This window comes from Artemia sp. Qi Xiang Cuo, chromosome 15 (genome assembly GCF_049724085.1).
Source record: "Artemia sp. Qi Xiang Cuo chromosome 15, ASM4972408v1, whole genome shotgun sequence".
In the NCBI taxonomy this organism is placed as follows: Eukaryota; Metazoa; Arthropoda; class Branchiopoda; order Anostraca; family Artemiidae; genus Artemia; species Artemia sp. Qi Xiang Cuo.
Window position 1 is genome coordinate 17,637,788 of NC_142808.1, and position 25,453 is coordinate 17,663,240.

A 25,453-nucleotide genomic window follows, 5' to 3' on the forward strand; every position below is an offset into this window, starting at 1 on the left:
CACAAAAAAATAATCACAACTATTGATAATAAAAAAAAAAAAAAAATAAAATTTAAAAATTATTAAATTTAATAAATTTAAGACCACCCCCAGGGGACTGTGGGGGATCAAGTCATCCTAAAAGACATTTTTATCATATTTTCGACCATGCTGAACAAAATGGCTATCTCAAAATTTTGATCGGGTGACTTTGGGAAAAAAATGAGCGTGGGAGGGGGCCTAGTTGCCCTCAATTTTTTTTGTTAAATTAAAAAGTGAAATATAACTTTTAATTTCCTTTCCAATGAGCCCTCCCACGATATTCTATTACAAATGGGTATATACTATAACACCTGGGAAAAAAAAAAAAAAAAAAAACACAAAATAAAACAAACAAATAAACACGCATCCGTGATCTTTCTTATGGCAAAAAATGTAAAAATACACATTTTTGTAGATAGGAGCTTTAAACCTCTACAGTAGGGTTATCTGATACGCTGAATATGATGGTGTGATTTTCATTAAGGTTCTATAACTTTTAGGGGGTCTTTCCCCCTTTTTTTGAAAATCAGCCAAATTTTCTCAGGCGCGTAACTTTTGATGGGTAGCACTAAACTTGATGAAAGTTATATATTTGAAATCAGCATTGAAATCTGATTCTTTTGATATATCTATTGGTATCAAAAACCCGTTTTCTAGAGTTTCGGTTACCATTGAGCCGGGTCGCTCCTTACTTACAGTTCGTTACCACGAACTGTTTGATTAACTTGCGTTTGAGTCCTTCTTCTTTTTTCTTAATCACGGTTTTGGCCCTTCTTATGATTACTTCTCAGTCAATCCACTATTTTTGCAATTAGGATGCACTCATTTCTAAAAAAATGTCCCAGGAAGGCTCATTTTAAAGCTATTACTCATATCAACGTGTTTTTTTTTTATCAATATTACCTTCCATAAGTGTCATACAGCACTAAAAACAGCACTTTTGATGCCACTTCTTAAGTGGGAAAATTTGGAGGCATAAAACGATACCATCGCAATAATTATTGTTTAAAGACCCTAACTGGAGTTTTATAAGAGCCCTTCACGTATACTCCTCCTCCAAACCCTCTTGGTAAGTTTTATAACTCGTCTACTCGTTTTAAAACTAAAAGGTTATTGCGAAAACAAATTCACTAGAACTAAAACCTGGTTAACTAAAAATCTACCAAAAATTGAGCTTGTATCATCACAGTATCGAATTGAAACTTCAAATATGATTCTGCGATGAGGTCTGTGTAATAGCGACATCCTTGCCTCCTTAGTTATTTGCTCCTGCCTATGTTTGGGAAACACCTTTTTGTGGTCATTCCATTGAAAAAAGCATTTTTTTCATTTAAAAAAAATGGAGGAAACAACCGAAAGTGTACTCTATGGGAATGTTATAAAGTCAAATTTATAAGAATCGATTAGGTATAAAAATAAGCTTTAAAATAAGCCCATAAACAGTTCTGTTTCGTTAGAGTAGCCTTCTAGGCTCTGCTAGTCAGTAGGCGATTGTTCAGTCCGTTCCTGTCAGTCCATGTCTTCAACATGGGTTTTTCATGCGAAGTCAGTTGAGTAAAAGCAGCTATTTGATCATCAAAAAACAAACGTTTCTGAAAAAGATGAATTCTTTTGTAAAGTATGAATAATAAATTTTTCGTTATAAACTGAAAATTTTATATAGCTGTCAGGGTTGCCTGCAGTATTTTCTAGAGGTGTCTTATCCCCCCTAGATCGATGATGATTAAAAATCAAAATAAAAAGTAAGTTTTCAACTGAAAGTAAGGAGCGACAATAAAACTTAAAACGAACAGAAACTATTCTGTACAAATAAAAAAAATCATAGCGGCGTTGTTTCTACATTATATTTTAATCAAAAACGAGAAAAGATTAACTTAAAAAACTGAGTTTTGCCAAGGGAGGTAAAGAGCGAAGTTGAAACTTAAAACGGACAAAGATAATTACTTCACAGCCTGTATAACATATATTAATAAAACTAGTAGAAACAAACCAACTAATTATGTTTTTTTATGTTTGTAGGATTATAGGAAACTAGCGCTTTACTGAAAACCCTAAATAATATAGGAGTTTTGGTTTAGTAAAAGCAAACCGATTAAGGACACTTTTTACAGAATAAAACATTTAAAGATTGTTGCTGTTTTTCGTATAATTTTTAATCGCTTCTGCATAATAACTCAGATCAATGACTGGCTCTCATTTTGGTTTTGAAAAGGACATGTCATGATTAGTTTTTATACAAGTTCGAAGTAAAGCCATCCTGATAGTATTAGGACTACAGACTAGCTCAAGAATTTTTATCATAACTTGAAATTCTCTGTTGTATAGTGAGAAATAACCGTCTTTCAAGAGTTCATATTATACTACTACCACTACTAACAACAACTCACCGCAGTACCAAGCCACCTGATGCCAACACAGCTATGCACGCTCCTCCTCGATCCCAATCTATTCAAAGCCTCTCTTTTTACACCCTCCCAGGAAGTTCTCATTTCCTTTAAATCTTTCTTTATGACGTCCTCCCACCACAGACGAGGAGGACCTGCTTTCCGTTTAGTCCTAGAGAGATGGCCAAAAGGGACAATCTTCGGCAATCTGTCATCCTTCATCCACACAACGTGCCCTAGCCATCTTAATCTTTCTTTCATTATAGCCCTAGAAAACGGGATTGAACCAAATTTTTCGTACAGCTTACTGTTTAAAATACGGTCATTCAGCCGGGTACCCAGAAAAATCCGTAGGCAATTTCTCTAGAAAATATTTGGCAACTCTTCATCCACTTTTCGGAGCGCCCAAGCTTCAGAGCAATATTTGACCACTGTCATCACTGTAGCTTCCAATATTCTAATCTTGGTTTGCAGACTTATCTTCCTACTCTTCCAAGCTTTTTTTAACTGTGAAAAAACACCCTAAGCCTTGGCTATTCTACTTTTAACATCTTCACTGCTCCCACCGTCTTTACTAATAATACCACCATGGTAAGTGAAGCTGCCCACCTGACAAATATTTTTCGTTACCCAACGTCACCTTTTCATCTTCACTCATTCCTAGCCTTAGTGACTTAGTCTTCTTAAGATTAATTTTCAAACCTACTTTAGCATCCTAAACTAGCAAAACCCCTAAAAGTTCATTCATTTTGCTCACATTTTCCTCTAGGATACTTAAATCATCAGCATAATCTAAGTCCAGGAGAGTTTTTCCTCCCCATTTGATTCCGTGGACTCCCATTGCTTTCTCTGTGCTCCTTAAGAAAGTCCAACAAAATGATCCATATATAAGGGGATAGAACATAACCCTGATTAACTCCTGATTTAATACAAAATCAGTTGCTAATCTTATTTCCTACCTTCACCGCAGCAGTGTTATTCTCGTACATAGCACTAGTCACCTTAGTGTATTTGTCTTGAATGCCATACAAGGATAAGACCTTCCCTAAAGGTCTTCTATCAAGAGAGTCGAATGCTTGCTCATAATCTATAAAACTGAGAACCAAAGGTATTTGACAACTCAGGCACTTCTCAATTATTAACCTAAGAGTGAAAATTTGGTCAACACATCCTTCACCTTTTCTAAAACCGCACTGTTCTTCTCTTAAATTTTGTCTGCAGCATCTCTCAGTCTAAAAATTATCACCCTGCTTAAATCCTGATTTAATACAAAACCAGCTGCTAGCATCTATTTAACTCTCTCCTTATCACGAATTGTTGCCCCGTTTCTATCTTTAACTGGGACAAGTCCGGGTTGACTACTCCCTCTCAATTTATTAACCTTCCAGTACAATATTTTACTATTATGACGCCTAGCTCCATTTTCCAGATCTTCGGCAAGTAATTTGTTACTTACAGAGACCAGACTAATTCCTCGATAAATACCACACTCACTTTTATCACCTTTCCTATACAGTGGTTTAACTAAGGTTTTCCTAAAATTGTTAGGTACTTTCCCTTTTCAAAAGTCGTATGCATCATCTTCAGTAACTTATTTCTAACCTTCGAGCCACCATTTTTAAGAAACTCATTTACCACACTATCAGCGTCTTGAGCCTTACTATTTTTAATCCTTTTAGTACTATCGCAAATTCTTCCTCACAAAGCAAATCTGCCTTAACATCCAAGGTATCACAAAGTTTTTGATTTTCCTCTATATCTTTTCCTGCCACTCTATCTTGGTTTAGCACATTCTCAAAATGCTCTGTCTATATCTCTTTAACTCACTCCTTACCACTAATTGTGACCCTGTTCCTATCTTTAACTGGGACAAGTCCGGGTTGACTACTTCCTCTCAATTTATTAACATGCCAGTACAACATTTTACTATTATTCCGTCTAGCTGCATCTTCCAGGTCCTCGGTAATTTTAACCAGGGCCTCCACTTCACACCTCCTTAGTTTATATTATATTATTCTATTATCACACCTCCTGAGTTCATGTTATTTATTATTTTATTTTCATTTCGAGTAGTACTAAAGCATATTTCTTACAATTTAAGATTGTATATTGCTCAAAAATGCTATTATAGCTGGCGAGACCAAAATGATACCTGATAAATCAATCCAATATTTCTGTTAACTGTTCAGTGACTTTGTGGTTATTAAAAACATTATTTAATTTTACGCTTATGTTTTTAAGATAATTCTAATTGTATACTGAAAGTTACTGATGTCACAACTGATGTAAGACTGAAAAGCTTTCCAGATTAGTTTATTGTTGTCATGCTCCGTACTCACTTTTGACTAAAAAATCAATATTACTGTTTTTTTTTATACTTGGCTTTTGTGTTTTCAGTAAAATGATAGTTTTCCATAATACTAGAAACATAGGGAAACAAAATTAGTTGGTTTATTTGTACTAGTCTTATTGATATATATTAGATAAGCTGTGAAGTAATAATTTTTGTCCGTTTTAAGTTTCAACTTCACTGTTTACTTGACTCGGAAAGCTTTGTTTTTAAATCAATATTTGAATGGTCCAGAAAAAGTCTAGAAAGGCTCTTTTGATTTTTAATATTAGTCGAAAATTACTTATAAATAGTCCAAGTAAGTAAGAAACTAATGGTAGAAACAAAATACATTTTAATTTTTTTCACTTATTTCCCTTTGATAAATAGAAAATTCTCAAAACTTTAAAGAATAAATATCAGTATATGTATATTAAACAGACAATCCTAGGTCATCTGGTGTTTTTTTCAGTAAAGTACCATTGTGTTCTGTTTTTATTTATTGTCATTAATTGAAAGTATATTTTCAACAAAAGAAGTTTTTCAAAGAAAAGTAAAGAGTTCCATTAAACCAAAAATGAGCAGAAATCTGTAGCATTTTTACGCTTAGAGGAATATTTGACTTTCTTTCTACTTATTTTTGGTTTAATGGAGCTCTTTACTTTTCTTTGGAAAACTTTTTTTGTTTAAAAAAATCTTTAAATTAATGACAATATATTTATTTTGAAAGAACAAAAAGAAAAATCTTTAAAAAAGGTATCAAGAAAACCTAAGACTTTTTCAGGGGGGGGGGTCAAAAAATATTTTGATTTTGAGGTGCTCAATGTTCTAAGACTCTCTTTATGCATAATTGAGGGATCGTTCAAATGTTTATCTGGAACTAGTCTAGACAATCATTCTCTTTCAGTTCCTTAAAATACCCGCGCAGTAGCTCCCTGTTATGTAATCTATGTGCTTCCTCCAGGTAATCGTCAATTTTGTTCACGGCTATCATTCCACGGTATCTCAGTTTATATTCTAATACCGTGTCTACTTCCCTGCGAGTTTCTTCTTTCTAAACCTCCCCTATGAGTAGGATAAGTGACACTCAAATCTTTAAGGTGGTTTGATAGATGGATAGATTTGTGGTAATATGTTTGTATGGTAATTTGAATAGTCATTAAGATTAATTTGATTCTTTATTGTAACTCATAGATATTGATAAAAACCACATTGCCTTTCCATCATAAATACAAACAATAAGTAGGAACAATGTTTTTGTTTGTAGGACTGTTTTAAAAAGATTTTAGTTATAATGGTCGTATTTTAATGCAAGTTTACTTTATATTTTCATTTGTTTTGCTGAAGACGGCCGTTGAATAGAGGGTCGAAATATTCATTTAGAGTTAAGGTTCTACTGTCTTAAGAAAAAAAACTCCCTGTTGTTTTTTTTTATTATTATAACTCCAGTTCGCTTTGTGTTTCATAATAATTCATAATAATTCCTGGTCGTTTTTAGTCAGACGCTGTCTGTGTTTTAAGTTAGACTTTTGTCTCCTTTAATTTTTAAATTCACTCTTACCCTCTTGTTAAGAAACTTTGCTTGATGTTATATTGATTAATGTTATAGATTCATATAGGTACTTTTTAGGTTCAAAATACTCGTAAACTAGCCTAAATGATTAAAGCAAGATAACAGTCATGACATTAAATCGTTTTTGGTTAAGTAAAGATTTCTGTGCCTTTCCTGCAGTGGCACAATTTTATGAAGATCCTGGGGGAAGGGCCAGGGGAAAAAGTTAGAGCCTATTTCTCCCAAGTCAAGTAAAAATGACAGTGAAAAATGAACCATATAGTACCATAAAGGTAAAGATATACTAAAGAAAACTGACGAGTTTCTGTGGATGCTTGAATCATGCAGGCTCATCTTAGTTTTGACAACATTTTTGAAGAAACTAGTTGGGGTCGGGGGGGTTAGAATGGGGTAGTTGCCCTTTTTCCTCATAGCAAATTACACCCCTGATTTCTTGTGCCTTTTACATCTCATATTTTCATCATCTTCTTTAATATTATAAATTCTGCCAAAATGAAATAAAAATTAGAATTCTTTTGGCTTTTGTTTGATGGGTTTAGTGGAAAGAATTTCAATTACACTATTAACGCTCAATGTGATGTCCCAGGAGCCAAAACATACAACTAATAATGCTATTTGAAATATTTAACACCTGTCTATTAACTTGGAATTTGTTAGTTTCCCATAGTGTCCGGATCGGGTCATCCATCCATAGCTGATAGAGCCGCCGCCTTTCATTTGTTAGCGGCGGAAGTCCGACAAAGCGGAAATTTATGGAGATTTCCAGAGGTGGGCTCTACATGCATAGCTCATCAGTTAATTTTTTGTTTACGAGTTGAATTAGTAGCAAAATGTTTGGCGTAGGTACAATGGTACAGGCCTTAAACTTTCTTGCTGTTTTGAGGATGATATCCGAGGGTAAACAATTTTTGTAGAATATTTCGTAATTCTAGAAATTATTTTTTGTTGTTTTGATGTGTCAAATTGCTCAAGAGTACTTGCATAAAGAATTGTTACTTAAAGACGTTCGATACAATAAATGCTTTTTTGCGAGTCTCAGTGCCGTCTGACAGTCTCAATGACAAAGGCTCAGTAGAAAATTTACCCAGCAACACAGGGAGCTTCCGAAATAAGTTTGATAAAAATTTATCCGGGGTCTTAAACGCCTCAAAAGTTCAAAAAGTAAGCGAGGAGCTTGTTTAAAACAAAGAAAACGTATAATCTCTTACTAATTATACTAATTATTAAGTAAAACACGGGTCTATTTAATGCACATACAACATAAATAATAGGTATTCTGTGTCGGCAAAGATTTCAATTAAGGAGGTTGGCACAAAAATAATTCCAATTATATTCATTTTTTACCTGATTTTTAATGTTTTCCAAGCAGGTAAACTAGAGTATTTTTAGAGGCTGTCCCTTCCTAAACTTTAAAAGGAAATTCTGACTCAGTTAAAAAAAAAAGCAAATTCACGCTTCCTAATTGTGTAAGTTTCAATACATCTGAATATCTCTATCCACAAAATAGGAGAAGTTAAATGGCTTTTTCTAATATATCCAAGTGAGTAGAAGTCGACTTGTAGTTTTCTGCCGTTTATTTGAATCTTGTAGCAAATCTACACAAGTTATTTTTACCATAGGAAATTTCCATCAAACTAATGCGAGCTTAGACTTCTAATTTAACTAGGGTAATGAAGGATAAAAACAATCATTGTCAATAGTAACCAAACTGCTAAGAAAATAAAGGTCTAAAAGAATATGCAAGTCTACGTGAAAGAGTGTTACTTCTTGTGCTAATTTAAAATATAGTTCAAAGTTATTTATCTATATTTATTAAAATAATAAAATTAGCATAATATTACAATAAGGAGAAAAACACCCCCCAAAAGTGGAGCAATCCTGATGAAGGCACGTAAACTAGTTCAGTATGCTAAGGAGTCAGCTTGTCAAGCTAATGGTCGTAGAATATCAGGAGAGGCCTCAATCAAACGAACATTTGAGGTTAACTTTGGTCCGAATATCGCGAACATACTACAAGCCGAACAAAGGGAATTAAGAAAAAGCTTGTTTAAAACTGTTGATATTTTTTGCATATAAATTGGCAGTTTTTGAAGACATACTAGTGCCCGGCATATTTGCAAGGTTCTCGGTGGAACGCATAGCCCAACCGGTGCAGAGCCCAAAAATAGCGAAAACTATTGTAGCCCTGATTTTCCCCAGGGGTAATTGCATTGAACCAATAGTCCTATAATATCAAGAAAGGGCTCATTCGAACGAAAATTAAAAATTCTAGTGCCCCTTTTAAGGGACCAAAAAGATTGGAGGGCAACTGACCCCTCTCCCACCCATCTTTTTCCTAAATATTATCCGATCAACATTCTGAGAAGGCAATTTTGTTCAACATATCTGAAAAGCCCAGTAACTATTTATTTAAGGATAACATTATCCCCCACAGCCCCTGGGGAAAGTTTTGTGAGTCACAGAATTCGCCCATTATTTACGCATAGCATTTCTTATGGGAAAGTATACAGACATTTTGAGGGGGGAGAATTTTCCACAAGGGGTATTTTCTACGGGGATAATTTTCCGTGGGGAGGGACGTTCTCGGGGCGTGAACTTTCCAAGGTAAATTTTGTACTAGGGAAATTGCCAGGATTCCTTTACAAATTTTTTTTTATTTGTCATACTTTCTCTTGGCCGCCTCAATTTTATAGTTGAATATATTAGAACTGTCCGGGGAAAATATTTACCCTGGTTGAAATTGTCTAGATTATCTTTCCGTATGTGAGGGGAGGGGGATTCTCCAAGGGAGGCATACTCAATAGGGGAGTTTTCACATGGCAAATTCTCCACAAGGAATTTTCTGCGGGAACACCTTTCTACTAGGGGGCCGAAAGGTGATAATTCTAAGAAGAATGTTCTACGGAGGGAATTTTTGGAATGACTAAAAACAATCAGAAATAAAAGTGTTTTTCAAATGGAAGTGGGACAGAAAAATTTTAAAGCCGTAATCGTCCGCAAGAAATTTTCCAGGGACGATTGTCAGCTGGAATGGGATTGTCTAGGGAAAATTTTCCTATTGGGGGGTTTACCATGCAGAGAAACAAGGAGAAATTTACCATGCGGGGAAAGAACTTTCCATGCAGGAAGAAGCTGAATTTCCAAGGTATTATGTAAATAAGAAAAGAAATTAAATCCAAAAAACAGGTTTTTTCAACTTAAAGTTAGGAGCAACATTAAAACTTAAAACAAACAGAAATTATTTTATGTATATGAGGGGGATTACCACCTCCTCAATACCTCGCTCTTGACGGTACTTAATGAAATTGTTAACTAATCATTTTCCTTGATTTATGAAATGGGTAAATGGCTCTAGAACTTGCAGTAACAATATTTCCTGAAACTGTTTAGAAGGTGTGCAAGTATTTAAACAGTCGGTTATTATTATCAACAACAACAACATGTTTTATTTATTACAGTTTAACAGCAAAGACATTTTTTTTATGTATTTATGATTTCAGCTCTTAGAAACATTGTTTTGTTACGTTTTTTGTGTTGCGAATGAAGCTTTTTGTGCCCCAAACTCGTATTACACAGCAGTAGTAAGGCCATAGGGAATATGAAACCTACATGGAAACTTACACCTGAGACACTACAGTTTCACGTGCACATTTTAAAAAGCTGGCAACCTATCTAGTACTTTCAAAAATACATGAAAAAATACATGGAATTAAACAAGAACTGGGTCAAGAACACCGACGCCTGAGATGCTACATTTACAAGTGGGCATTTTAAAAAGCTGGCAAGGTTTTTGTTATTGATATGAATTGCACAAGAATGTGCCGTTTGATGTAGACATTTTTAGGAGCCAATCAGAGACAGGGGAGCTTGCTCAATATATGATAACTTGATTGGTGATGGCAAAAAGGGGTAAGGGATTCGTGAATTGGACTATACGAACGCTCTTATTTGAATAATAGGGAAAAAGAGCTAGATAACATTTGCGAATTGAAGATGGAGAAAAAAAGGGTTATTTGATTAGCAGTTAAGGTAACCCTGAAGAGCATGTTAATTCATACCTTATTTATTATAAATTTGGAACAATCTTTGGAAACGGTTAACGATGATAAAATGATCTTATGAGTTGACCTAGCTTTACTTCTTCGATGTGTACTGTATAATACACAACTGGTGTTTGGACAGAGTTGTCAATTTAAAATACAGTTTAACGTTATACTAAAAAGTTTCCAGTTTTTTTTTTTTTAGGAAAAATCTTCCACATAGGGGGGATTTCCAGTGTGAATACAAAAAACAACCAGAAATTCAATAAAAAACCGTTTCTTTTTCGAATGACAGTATGAGGAGAAATTTTCTGGCGGAATCGCCTGCAAAAAAATGTACGTGTGTTTGTGTGTGTGTGTGTGGGGGGGGGGTATTCAGTGAGGATTGAATTGTCCACGGTTAATTTCCCGGGAAAGCATTTTAAATGGTCTCCATCAAGAAATGGTTATTTCCCAGAATTCCTATACGAAATTTTAAAGCGGTGTTTTGAAAAACACCTTTTTGTGGTATTTTACTTTTAAAAAGTTAATATTCGAAGCTACCTTCAGCAGGAGCTTAGGATAGTAGCGGTGACAATTGAGATATAAGGAGCAATTGCCCCCTATTTTTGAAAAAATACCTTTTTGTGGTATTTATACTTTTAAAAAATACAAAGTTCAATATTCGAAGCTATCTTCAGCAGGAGCTTAGGACAAAAGCGGTGACAATTGAGAGATAGAGATTAATTGCCCCCTATTTTTTTGAAAATTACCTTTTTGTGATATTTTACTTTTAAAAAGTCCAATATTCGAAGCTAGCTTCAGCAGGAGCTTAGGACGGCAGCGGTGACAATTGAGATATAGAGATTAATTGCCCTCTAGTTTTTGGAAAATACCTTTTTTGTGATATTTTACTTTTAAAAAGTTCAATATTCGAAGCTAGCTTCAGCAGGAGCTTAGGACGGTAGCGGTGAAAATTGAGAGATAGAGATTAATTGCCCCCTAGTTTTTGAAAAATACCTTTTTGTGATATTTTACTTTTAAAAAGTTGAATATTCGAAGCTAGCTACAGTAGGAGTTTAGGACGGCAGCGCCGACAATTGAGAGGTAGAGATTAATTGCCCCCTAGTTTTTGAAAAATAACTTTTTGTGATATTTTACTTTTAAAAAGTTCAATATTCGAAGCTAGCTTCAGCAGGAGCTTAGGATAGTAGCGGTGACAATTGAGAGATAAGGAGCAATTACCCCCTATTTTTGAAAAATACCTTTTTGTGGCATTTATGCTTTAAAAAAATACAAAGTTCAATATTCGAAGCTATCTTCAGCAGGAGAGCTTAGGACAAAAGCGGTGAAAATTGAGAGATAGAGATTAATTGCCCCCTAGGTTTTGAAAAACACCTTTTTTGTGGTATTTTACTTTTAAAAAGTTCAATATTCGAAGCCAGCTTCAGAAGGAGCTTAGGATAGTAGCGGTGACAATTGAGAGATAAGGAGCAATTGCCCCCTATTTTTGAAAAATACCTTTTTGTAGTATTTATACTTTTAAAAAGTTCAATATTCGAAGCTATCTTCAGCAGGAGCATAGGACAAAAGCGGTGACAATTGAGAGATAGAGTTAATTGCCACCCTAGTTTTTGAAAAACACCTTTTTGTGGTATTTTACTTTTAAAAAGTTCGATATTCGAAGCTCGCTTCAGCAGGAGCTTAGGATAGTAGTGGTGACAATTGAGAGATGGAAAACAATTGCCCCATAGTTTGTGAAAAAATACCTTTTTGTGGTATTTATACTTTTAAAAAATAAAAGTTCAATATTCGAAGCTATCTTCAGCAGGAGCTTAGGAAGAGAGCTGTGAGAATTGAGAGATAGAGAGTAATTGCCCCTAGTTTTTGAAAAACACTTTTTTGTGATATTTATACTTTTAAAAAGTTCAATATTCGAAGCTAGCTTCTGCGAGAGCTTAGGACAAAAGCGGTGACAATTGAGAGATGAGATTAATTGCCCCCCTAGTTTTTGAAAAATACTTTTTTGTGATAGTTTAATTTTAAAAAGTTCAATATTCGAAGCTATCTTCAGCAGGAGCTTAGGACAAAAGCGGTGACAAACACCCACACAGAGACGACACACACACAGAGACGATACACTCAAAGTGAGGACTTACACATAGAGAGGACACACGCACAGAGACGACACACACACACAGAGACGACAACACACAGAGAGGAGACACACGCACAGAGACGAGACACACATAGAGACAACAAAGACACAGAGACACCACACACACACACACACGACACACACACAGAGACGACACACACACAGAGGCGACACACACATAGAGACCACAAACAAACAGAGAAGACGCACACACACAGACGACCCACACACACAGAGATGACACACACACAGAGACGAAACACACAAAGAGACGACACACGCACAGTGACAATACACAAACAGAGACGACACACACAGAGAGACGACACACACAGAGCGAAGACACACGCACAGAGAGACTACATACAAACAGAGACGACACACACACAGAGACAACACACACACAGAGACTACAAACACACAGAGACGACACAAACACAGAGGAGACACACACACAGAGACGACAAACATACAGAGAAGACACAAAAACAGAGACGACACACCCACAGAGAGACGACACACACGCACAGAGACAACACACGCACAGAGACGACACACACACACAGACACGACACACACACAGAGCGACGACACACACAAAGAGACGACACACACACAGATACGAAACACACATAGAGACGATTAACGCACAGAGACAACACACACACAAGGACAACAAGCACAGAGACAACACGCACACAGAGACAACACACACTTACAGAGAGACGATACACAGATAGCGACGACAAACGCACAGAGACGACACACACACAGAGACGAGAACACACAGAGAGAAGACACAGGCACAGAGACACGAAACACACATAGAGATGACACACTCATAGAGATAACACACACAGAGACAACACCCTCATATAGACGACACACACACACATACGACACACACACAGAGACGACACACTCAAAGTGACGACTTACATATAGAGACGACACACACACACAGAGACTACAAACACACAGAGATGACCCACATAGAGAGACGACACACACACACACCCAGACGACAAACACACAGAGACAACACACACAAAGAGATGAAACACACACAGATACGAAACACACAAAGAGACGACACATGCACAGAGACCACACACACACAGAGTCCAATCACACACAGAGAGGACAAACACACAGAGAGGACAAACACACAGAAACGACACACACACAGAGACGACACACACAGAAAGACAACACACACACAGAGACGACAGACACACAGAGACGAAACACACACAGAGACGACACATACACAGAGTCGACACACACACACACACAGACGACAAACATACAGAGAAGACACAAAAACAGAGACGACACACCCACAAAGACGACACACACACAGATACGAAACACACATAGAGACGACACACACATAGAGATAGCACACACACAGAAACGACACCCACACAGAGATGGCACACACACAGAGACGACACACACAGAGGTGACACTCACAAAGTGATGACTTACACATAGAGACGATACACGCACAGAGACGACAAACACACAGAGACGACATGCATAGAGGGACAACACACACACACAGACGAAACATACACAGAGACGACACATACCCACACAGAGAAGACACAAAAACAGAGACGACACACCCACAGAGATGACACACACATAGAGACGACACACGCACAGACACGACACACAAACAGAGTCATAGTGAGAGAGATATCCAAAAAGTTGGGTTGATCTAGGTTCACTTAGAGTGGCGCGCCAGTCTCGTGAACCTAGATCAACCCAACTTTTTGGATATCTCTCTCACTATGACTCTGTTAGTGTGTCGTGTCTGTGCGTGTGTCGTCTCTATGTTTGTGTCGTCTCTGTGGGTGTGTCGTCTCTGTTTTTGTGTCTTCTCTGTATGTTTGTCGTCTCTGTGTATGTGTCGTCTTTGTGTGTGTTTCGTCTCTGTGTGTGTGTCGTCTCTGTGTCTGTGTTGTCTCTATGGGCGTGTCGTCTCTTTGTGTGTGTGTCGTTTCTGTGTGTTTGTCCCCTCTGTGTGTGAGTCGTCTCTTTGTCTCTGTCGTCTCTGTGTGTTTGTCCTCTCTGTGTGTGAGTCGGCTCTATGTGTGTGTCGTCTCTGTGCGTGTGTCGTTTCTTTGTATGTTTCGTATCTGTGTGTGTCGTCTCTTTGTGTGTGTTGCCTCTTTGTATTTCTCGGCTCTGTGTGTGTGTGTTGTCCCTCTATGTTTGTCGTCTCTGTGTGTGTGTCGTCTCTGTGTGTTTTTCGTCTCTGAGTGTGTGTTGTCTCTATGTGTAAGTCGTCACTTTGTGTGTGTGTGTCGTCTCTGTGTGTGTCGTCTCTGTGTGTGTGCCATCTCTGTGTGCGTGTCGTCTCTGTGTGTGTGCTATCTCTATGTGTGTGTCGTCTCTATGTGTTTTTCGTATCTGTGTGTGTGTCATCTCTGTGGGTGTGTCGTCTCTGTTTTTGTGTCTTTTCTGTATGTTTTTCGTCTCTGTGTGTGTGTGTGTCGCCTCTGTGTATGTGTCGTCTCTGTGTGTGTTTCGTTTCTGTGTGTGTGTCGTCTCTGTGTCTGTGTTGTCTGTATGTGTGTGTCATCTCTGTGTGTGTGTCGTTTCTGTGTGTTTGTCCTCTATGTGTGTTTGTCCTCTCGGTGTGTGAGTGGACTCTGTGTGTTTGTCGTCTCTGTGCATGTGTCGTCTCTATGTGTTTTTCGTATCTGTGTGTGTGTCGTCTCTTTGTGTGTGTTGTCTCTGTGTGTTTGTCGTCTCCTTGTGTGTGTGTGTCGTCTCTCTCTCTATGTGTGTCGTCTCTCTTTGTTTGTCATCTCTGAGTGTGTGTGTCGTCTCTATGTGCAAGTCGTCACTTTGAGTGTGTCGTCGGTGTGTGTGTCGTCTCTGTGTGTGTGTCGTCGCTGTGTGGGTGTTTTCTCCGTGTGTGTGTTGTCTCTATGCGTGTGTCATCTCTATGTCTGTTTCGTATCTCTGTGCCTGTGTCTTCTCTCTGTGTATTCTCGTCTCTGTGTGTGTGTCGTCTCTGTGCGTGTGTCGTCGCTATCTGTGTATCTTCTTTGTGTGTGTGTGTTGTCTCTGTGTGTGTGTTGTCTCTGTGCTTGTTTTCCTTGTGTGTGTGTTGTCTCTGTGCGTGTATCGTCTCTATGTGTGTTTCGTATCTGTGTGTGTGTCGTCTCTGTGTGTGTGTCGTCGCTATGTGTGTGTGTCGTCTGTGTGTTTGTGTCGTCTCTGTGCGTGTGTTGTCTCTGTGTGTGTCGTCTCTGTGCGTGTGTGTCGTCTCTATGTGGGTGGGTCGTCTCTGTTTTTGTGTCTTCTCTGTATGTTTGTCGTCTCTAAGTGTGTGTCGCCTCTGTGTATGTCTCATCTATGTGCGTTTTTCGATTCTGTGTGTGTGTCGCCTCTGTGTTGTCTCTATGTGTGTGTATTATCTGAATGTGCGTGACTTGTGTGTGTGTTTGTAATCTCTGTGTGTCTGTGGTCTCTGTGTGTCTGTCGTCTCTGTGTGTGTGTTGTCTCTGTGCGTGTGTCGTCTCTTTGTGTGTCTCGTATCTGTGTGTGTCTCGTCTCTTTTTGTGTGTTGTCTCTGTGTGTTTGTCGTCTCTGTGTGTGTGTGCTGTCTCTCTATGTGTGTCGTCTCTGTGTGTTTGCTGTCTCTGTGCGTGTGTCGTCGCTATGTGTGTGTCGTCTCTGTGTGTGTGTTGTCTCTGTTTGTGTATTCCCTCTGTGCGTGTGTCGTCTTTATGTGTGTTTCGTGTGTGTGTGTGTGTGTCATCTCTCTGTGTGTGTGTCGTCTCTGTGTGTGTGTCTTCTCTGTATGTTTGTCGTCTCTATGTGTGTGTCGCCTCTGTGTGTGTGTGGTCTCTGTGTGTGTGTCGTCTCTGTGTGTGTGTTTTCTCTGTGTCTGTGTCGTCTCTATGTGTGTGTCGTATCTGTGCTTGTGTCTTCTCTCTGTGTGTTGTCGTCTGTGTGTGTGTGTCGTCTCTGTGCGTGTGTCCTCTCTATGTGTAAGTCCTCACTTTGAGTGTGTCGTCTCTGTGTGTGTGTCGTCTCTGTTTGTGTGTCGTCTCTGTGTGTGTGTTATCTCTGTGTGGGTGTTTGTCACCGCTTTTGTCCTAAGCTCCTGCTGAAGATAGCTTCGAATATTGAACTTTTTGAAAGTAAAATATCACAAAAAAGTATTTTTCAAAAACTTTGTCACCTAAGCTCCAGCTGAAGATAGCTTCGAATATTGAACTTTTTAAAACTAAAATATCACAAAAAGGTATTTTTCAAAAACTAGGGGGGCAATTAATCTCTATCTCTCAATTGTCACCGCTTTTGTCCTAAGCTCTCGCAGAAGCTAGCTTCGAATATTGATCTTTTTAAAAGTATAAATATCACAAAAAAGGGTTTTTCAAAAACTAGGGGTAATTACTCTCTATCTCTCAATTGTCACCTCTTTTGTCCTAAGCTCTCGCAAAAGCTAGCTTCGAATATTGAACTTTTTAAAAGTATAAATACTACAAAAAGGTATTTTCAAAAACTAGTGGGCAATTACTCTCTATCTCTCAATTCTCACAGCTCTCGTCCTAACTCCTGCTGAAGATAGCATCGAATATTGAACTTTTTATTTTTTAAAAGTATAAATACCACAAAAAGGTATTTTTTCACAAACTATGGGGCAATTGTTTTCTATTTCTCAATTGTCACCGCTACTATCCTAAGCTCCTGCTGAAGCTAGCTTCAAATATCGAACTTTTTAAAAGTAAAATACCACAAAAAGGTGTTTTTCAAAACACCGCTTTAAAATTTCGTATAGGAATTCGTGGAAATAACCATTTCTTGATGGAGACCATTTATGCTTTCCCGGGAAATAAACCGCAGACAATTCCATCCTCAATGGATACCCCCCCCCCCACACACACACACACACAAACACACGTAAATTTTTTTGCAGACGATTCCGCCAGAAAATTTCTCCTCATACTGTCATTCGAAAAAAAACGGTTTTTTATTGAATTTCTGGTTGTTTTTGTATTCACACTGGAAATACCCCCTACGTGGAAGATTTTTCCTAAAAAAAAACTGGAAACTTTTTAGTATAACGTTAAACTGTATTTTAAATTGACAACACTGTCCAAACACCACTTGTGTATTATACAGTACACATGGAAGAACTAAAGCTAGGTCAACTCATAAGACCATTTTATCATCGTTAACCGTTACCAAAGATTGCTCCAAATTTATAATAAATAAGGTATGAATTAACATGCTCTTCAGGGTTACCTTAACTGCTAATCACTTTAACCCTTTTTTTCTCCATCTTCAATTCGCAAATGTTATCTAGCTCTTTTTCCCTATTATTCAAATAAGAGCGTTCGTATAGTCCAATTCACGAATCCCTTACCCCTTTTTGCCATCACCAATCAAGTTATCATATATTGAGTAACCTCCGCTGTCTCTGATAGGCTCCTAAAAAATGTCTACGTCAAACAGCACATTCATTGTGCAATTCATATCAATAACAAAAACCTTGCCAGCTTTTTAAAATGTCCACGTGTAATTGTAGCGTCTCAGGCGTGGGTGTTCTTGACCCAGTTCTTATGTAATTCCATGTATTTTTTCATGTATTTTTGAAAGTACTAGATAGGTTGCCAGCTTTTTAAAATGTGCACGTGAAACTGTAGTGTCTCAGGTGTACGTTTCCATGTAAGTTTCATATTCCCTACGGCCTTACTACTCACAGCCTTAAATCAGTAAGCTTTTCAGAGGAAATTTTATACACAGGGGAGGGAACTTCGCTAAAATTAATATGCAATTTTTTTTCAATTTTTCATGTACGATGAGCAAAATTTGAACCTGCATTAGTTCAAAACGTTCAGAAATTAAATTAGAAATGTTTATTTTTAAGTGAAAGTAAGGAGCGAAATTAAAATTTAAAATGAACAGAAACTATTCCGTGTAAGAAAGGGACAGTCCCCTTCTCAACGCCCCACTCTTCACGCCACAGATGTGTATAAAAAAACGGTTATGGATGAACATAAATAGGCCAAATCTACCACCATCACAATAGACTTTTACTTTTCTTATGGACTACTTAAAGGGAGAAGTCAGAAGCAGAATAAATTACTACGTCCCCGTCATGGGTGTAGCGGTAGCTGGAGCCTAGTAAAGAGCGAACCTTGGTCCATAGTAACCAAAATTTAGAAAATCTGCTTTTAGAAAAACTATGTAGTGCAAAAAACTCATATTCGACACTGATTCAGGAATGGTAACTATTACCCAGGTTAAACTTTAAAGTAAATTTGGAGCGCGAAAACAAATTCCAATATTTTCAAAAAATAGAATAAAATGCCCGAGAATTGGTGTCGAGTCGAAATGAAAAGTATACCACTGAAATTGAAATGACTAAAAGCCCTTAATTACTGACTTACAGCCTTTTATCTCAAAAACCATTTCAAATGAGAAGCAAGATATAAGCAAGTTGTTTCTTACTGTAGGGCCTGGATCCATTGGGAGTTCCTGTGCACTCTTCACTATAAAGGTCTTATTTCTAACCTTTAAAGTAAATATAATACAAGGACCAAAATAATATGCTAGAAGACAGGCCAGTAGCTTTTACCAAGTCCTTAAAAAGTGCAAGATTGAAGGTAGATTTTTCAAAGTCAGGTGCATCAACTATTGTTCGAATTTTGTTTAAAGTTCAGGTTCGTTTCGGCATCTAGCAGCCAGGTTCGTAAACAGGAAGAGGGCATCCGTAATTCAAGATATATTATATTATCGTTGGCCAAGACTCTAAAAAAGGTAAAGGATCCAGCAGAACTAACAAATAGACTTTTTGTTTGTTTCAAAACACTTAATACCCAAAATTAGCGAAATCTGAAGCATCATATTCCAGAAAACCACCCCACGGGCTTTTAATAAATTACCCAGAGTTACCGACTTTTTGATCCATGGAAATATCCCCTGAGCATCCAAACATATGTCGTTTTTAGCCAAATTAAGTCCATATTTTGTCTATAATATGTACATAATATATATCCATCTTGAAACCTCAGAAACTAGTTTTATTTACGACATGTGTTATTGATCAAAAAACGCTTTGCAAAGCTCTTTCAAAGCAGCCACCTAACATCAAATATAATGAAAACGAAAGAAAAATTGTTTAATGCATTCATACAGAATTAATTAGTGTGAAAGCACAAAACTTATAAAGATATGTAAACAGTAGAAAATTACTTGTGGGAGTTTAAGGCTCATTTTCAAAAGAAAATTCCTCTTGACAGATATGGTCGCCATGAGGGTTAACATTTTCCCTTCCATTGGTATATTTTTGCCAATGAGAGGACTTCTTGCCTATGTCATTAGATACAATCCAGGAGTCAAGAGACATTCCAGAACACCAGATAAACTGGGTTGCCTTACAGTCAAATGTTGACCTTTACAAAGAGCTCTAGAACTTTCAATATCAAAACGAATGAGCTCCTTTCGACGTTTCCACGACGTTTCTACACGCAGTCAATTGGTCAGGAAAAAAATTAAAAAAAGGTACATTGTGCCCACATCACTCTTTACTTTAGCAGTGCTATTGTACTGCTTATGATTTCTGGTCGTTTCAAATTTTTATTATTGTAGGAATTTGTATCTGTTGAATTTTTTTCTGAATTCTTACATGTTCTTTGAACTATTTTGACAAAATTGCCATCTCACAATTTCGATCAGATGCGCTTGGGAAAAGAAGGTGTCAGGGGGGAGGGGCTAGTTGATATCCTGTTACTTTGACTCTGGAAAGGAAACCAGAATTTTTAAGTTCAAATTAAATGAGCCTCTTCTAATGTTTAAACGACCATCCCTTCCATAAAAGCCTTATATTCCCCGGGACATAACAATCCTTACCCCCAGGCTCTGGAGGGTTGTGCGAACCCCAACAGCTTTAATATATGATCTATGGACTTTTTTTAATACTTAAAGGGGGGAGAATGCCCTCTGATCACTTTTGACTCTTAAAAAGAGCACAAAAACCTCAAATTTCCATTCCAATGATCCCCCTCCGAAGTTTATACGATCACTCCTTCTATATAAACCTTATATGTTGATAATGGGCAACTAGTATAATTCATAGGCCTTGCCCTGTGGGTTTTTCATTGGGGGGAGGTGCCCTTGAATTAGTTTTGACTGCTAAAAATGACATTAGAAATTTCAATTTCCAATTGAATAAGCTCCTTTCGAAGTTCCTTTCGACAACTCCTTCTATACGAAGTGCATTGGTCAGAAAAAAGCATGCAAAAAACTAAACAATGTGACCCTATCGCGCTTTTTTCTTACAAATTTCCAAATTCACCCTGGGTGTTTGGCTTTTTCTTTTTTGTTCCAAACCGTCAAGAATCCAAATTTTTCATTTTGTTAACTTTTGATTTTCAGTTGGTAATACTTGATGTATAGATAGATATTTTTGCCTGACTATCGGAAGCTGGATGTGAGTGTTAACGAAAAGGTGCCTGCTTATTTATTATCTTGACTGTAGCGTAAAAATAAGGAGAAATAAAATCGTTTATAGATTAAAGAATAAAAACTTGCAAAGAATTTCAAGAGTATTTGCAAATTGTTGTCTTCGGGAAAGAGCAAGCGACTCCGAAAAATGTAGTATAAATTATAAAAAATTAGTAGAAAGTAAGTAGGCTAGTTTTACTACAAGATAAGTAATTTTAGAACAACTTTTGTGAACGGTGATACATTTTGTTACAAAAATATATATCCTGTAGGGAAATGTTTTGTTTTATGTCACAAATTTGCAAATTGTGTCGGTTTTATGTCCCAAATTTCTGAACTATGTCCCTTATTTGCCCTACTATATCATTGTGTCCCGTCGCATAGGAACATGTCCTTTGGACATGAAATATGTTCGGCTGGCAACCCTGAATTTGTCCCACTAAACTAAAAATTTAATAGCCCGATTAGCAGAAAATAGCCCCATCTCTCAACACAGATCACAACTCTTAGTTTCAAAAGGCCTGACATAGATGATGATTAGACACTACTTCTTATGTCATCTAAGACCCCAAATTAGGCGGATCTGCTTTTCAAAGGTTTACATAGATGATGATTAGACACTACTTCTTATGTCAGCTAAGACCCCAAATTAGGTGGATCTGCTTTTAAAAGATTATTTGTCAAAAAAAAAAATAGAAAATCATTGATCAAGAGCAGTGTTACCAGATCGTAAAGAGAGGATTGTGCTTTCTTGAGCCCCAAATTATGTATTTTTGAACAGAGTTATGCTACGCTTTTTGTTCTTTTCCCCGAATTCGTGAACAAGTTATTCAGTTGTATGCTCACATTTTTTTCTGGTGAAAGACTAGTCCGACTTCATAAAAGCTTTTATCTTCATAAAAGCTCTAAGTAGAATATAATCTGATAATAATATTAATCTATTTCTAACTCACTAAGGAAGCAAAAGCACAGTAAGGAAGCACCTCTTGGCTAGTTCTGCGACATCTGAAAAAACTCTTTGGTCAGTGAAGTTTTTTGTTTAATTTGTTTTCCTCCACACGAAATGTTTAGTCATTTCACTCGAGTCTTCCTTTCTGGAGTCACTAAAAACATATGGTAGCTTGTACCAACGGAGTCAGTATCTGTTAAGTTTTTGCATGAGAGTTGGAAATCCGTTCACTACTACACTTAGTGATGGAATACTTTTTCTTTTGGTTCCCAAAGCCATCTTGGCATTTATAATCTAAATAGGCTTTAAAAAGGATCACCGTAGTAGTGGGAGGGGTGCTATTCCAACGGTAAGTCCATATTTGAGAGACAATTGGTCATCCTCCAGAGCAGCACCCTATATTCCGACCATGAATATATATTTATAGGTGAACGGGATTCCAAAATGTTAGAAGCAATGTGACAGAAATTCCATTTTTAATATATTTTCCTTTGAATTTGAGCATATAAATATCAGTTAGGAATTATTGATCAAAAGGCACTTATTTGAAGCATGAATATAATTTTTTCTTCGTATCTTGTATAATTCTGTTGCAAAATCCAGTGAAAAGTCATATTAAGCACTATTTTATTAGCTACTCAGGGAGAAGGCTCATTTTTTTTAGCTTTGGCATAGGTTCTTGTTCAGAATTTTTTTAAAATAAAAATTGTATTTAGTTTTACTGATATTTATATTCTTAATAAGCTGGATGTCCCCCACCTCCCTCGCGCCACATTTATATATTTATATATATGTAAAGCATTTTAATTCGACACTAATAAGCCCTGATATCTGCTAATAGTTCATATTGCGGAAACAGTTTAAAAAGTCATTCTCTTTTCACGGTTTAATGAATACGATAGCCTACGAGACGAGGTAACCAGTTTTATTCAGAGACTAGGTGAAGGATGTTTGGCACTTGATTGGTTTTAAATTCTAAGATTATAAAAGACACTTTTAGATAATAGCAGTCTATTATTTAAGTTTAAACAAGTCAGTATGACGTTAAGACACTAGCGGATATTAGTCTATAAAGAAGAAGAAGTAGGTTGATATATAATTTCTTTTCATAAGACTTTTCCCCCCGTTAAATCTTAGTGTTTCTGTGTCCTTTATTTCTTATAAGTTTTCGTGCACAAATATGACTCTTAGACTTTTGAAATGCAAGGTCTATCAAAAGTCTTTAAACGGAAAAGTATCTTAATTTATCATATAGAAATTATTTAATTATATAAAAGAAATTTACATCTAAGAATTGATTAGCGCAATTTTGATTGTCCCTGATATGTGAATCGCTCAGTCAAGAATAAAACTATAAGTGATACCACGCTGGCAGTTGTAATCCATATTTATATGCTCGAATTCAAAGGAAAATATAATAAAAGTATAATTTCTGTCACATTGCTTCTAACACTTTGGAATCCCATTCACCTGTAAATATATATTCATGGTCGGAATATAGGGTTCTGGAGGATGTCCAATTGTCTCCCAAATATGGACTTGCCGTTGGAACATCACCCTTCCCACAACTCACCGTCCTCACAACCATCCTCGCAGACTCTTCGATAATCTTTGGTTTCTCAGCTGTAGCAGCAGCAGCATATAGATAGACCGAATGGCAAATACTTTTCAAAAGTATCAAGTTTGTTTATTTTTAGATGTGATGTTATAAGTTGTTCTACATTTTCTTAGATTATGCTAAGATTATGCTATCTTATGGAAGTTTATGCTTGGAGGCTTTTGTTTCCTAATTATGCTACATCTGGTAACACTGATCAGGAGTCAGGACATAAATAAATAGCCATAATCAAATAATTCATTACCTTAAATGGAATATTTTCTTTAAATTACTGGAACAAGGTACTAAGTTCTTATAACAATAAGTAATAATGTAGTTTCTTCAATTTGTTTCAAAATACATGTTTTCAGTACTATTTTTTAAAAGAGACTAAAAACACTTCTAACAAGTTCTGTGGGAATTCGATTCAAGAAACGAGGAAACTCTTTCTGAACTGCCAAGGTAGATCAAAGATAATCTATATCTATTTTATATCACAAAGCCAATAGTTATTACATTTAGATACCTTGAATAGTTTCCTATATTCAAAATTAAGGGAGGGTGCCTTCGGTTTAAGTCTGTGGTGACGCTTTCTAATTAAGTCAATTTGGAAAATAGTAAATTATTAAGACGCAAATACAAAAGTTTAGAAATACCACTTTTTATTAAGATAAGGAACACATCCTGGCAGGTGTCTGCTTAATAGGAAATTGAGAAATCACCACTTCCTAACTATGTGCGTCAGTGGGCCCGGATAAGGTGTGGTTGGCGAAATGTACAAAAGATATATTTTATGGAAACGGGGTGTGATATTCTAATTTTATGCCGGATTGACCTCTGGTTCTTTGATATTAGAAATACCTTGAAATATTGTCGGATTATTGTAAGTGTCCAAGTATCTTATTGCATTATATCTTATTGTAGATTTCTTATGCTTGTCGTCTCCCTGGGACCACCAGTCCCAGCGGAATATACATATATATATATATATATATATATATATATATATATATGTGTGTGTGTGTGTGTGTGTGTGTGTGTGTGTGTGTGTGTGTGTGTGTGTGTGTGTGTGTGTGTGTGTGTGTGTGTGTGTGTGTGTGTGTGTGTGTGTGTGTGTGTGTGTGTGTGTGTGTGTGTGTGTGTGTGTGTGTGTGTGTGTGTGTGTGTGTGTGTGTGTGTGTGTGTTATATATATATATATATATATATATATATATATATATTTATATATATGCATGATATATATATATATATATATATATATATATATATATATGTTATATATATGTTAGCTTACGTACGCGCGCGTACGTAGGCTAAGTACGTAGTACGTAGATCAAGTTTGGTTAGGTTAGGTTAAGTTAGGTTAGGTTAGGTTAGCCTACGTACGCGCGCGTACGTAGGCTAACCCAACCTAACCTAACTTAACCTAACCTAACCTAACCAAACTTGATATAGCCTAACCTAACCTAACATAACAAAAATAAAGAAAAAATTTAAGTTTGACAAGGTAAACCACAAGAAAAAACTACTGAAATATTCTAACTCTTGCATTTAAACGAAAGAAATCCAAAATGATCTTTGAAAAATCAAGGGAATGTAACTGTGACATGGTAAACCACGATGAAAAACTACTGAAATGTTCCAACTCTAGCATTTCTATCAAAGAAATCCAAAATGAACTTTTAAAAATCAAGAGGATGTAAGTGTGACAAAGTAAACCACAACAAAACACTACTGAAATATTTCAACTCTTGCATTTCAATGAATGAAATCCAAAATGAACTTTGAAAAATCAAGGGAATGTAACTGTGACATGGTAAACCATGACAAAACACTACTGAAATAATCCCACTCTTTCATTTCAATGAAAGAAATTCAAGATGAACTTTGAAAAATCAAGAGAATATAACTGTGACAAGGTAAACCATGACAAAACGCTTCTG

At 36.6% G+C, this 25,453-nt stretch overlaps 1 protein-coding gene across 4 annotated transcripts in view; it reads left to right on the plus strand.

Moving 5' to 3' along the window:
* Positions 1-7,137: 7,137 nt before the first annotated feature.
* nompA (no mechanoreceptor potential A) overlaps positions 7,138-25,453 on the plus strand; it is a 227,769-nt gene continuing 209,453 nt past the window's right edge. For 3 of the 4 annotated variants that reach the window (XM_089100866.1, XM_089100868.1, XM_089100867.1), the window contains exon 1: positions 7,152-7,204. In XM_089100866.1, coding sequence (XP_088956992.1) covers positions 7,156-7,204 — 49 coding nt within the window. In that variant the 5' untranslated portion in view covers positions 7,152-7,155. Of the gene's footprint in view, positions 7,205-25,453 lie in introns of all 4 variants that reach the window. The other variant, XM_089100865.1, reaches the window with a different exon arrangement.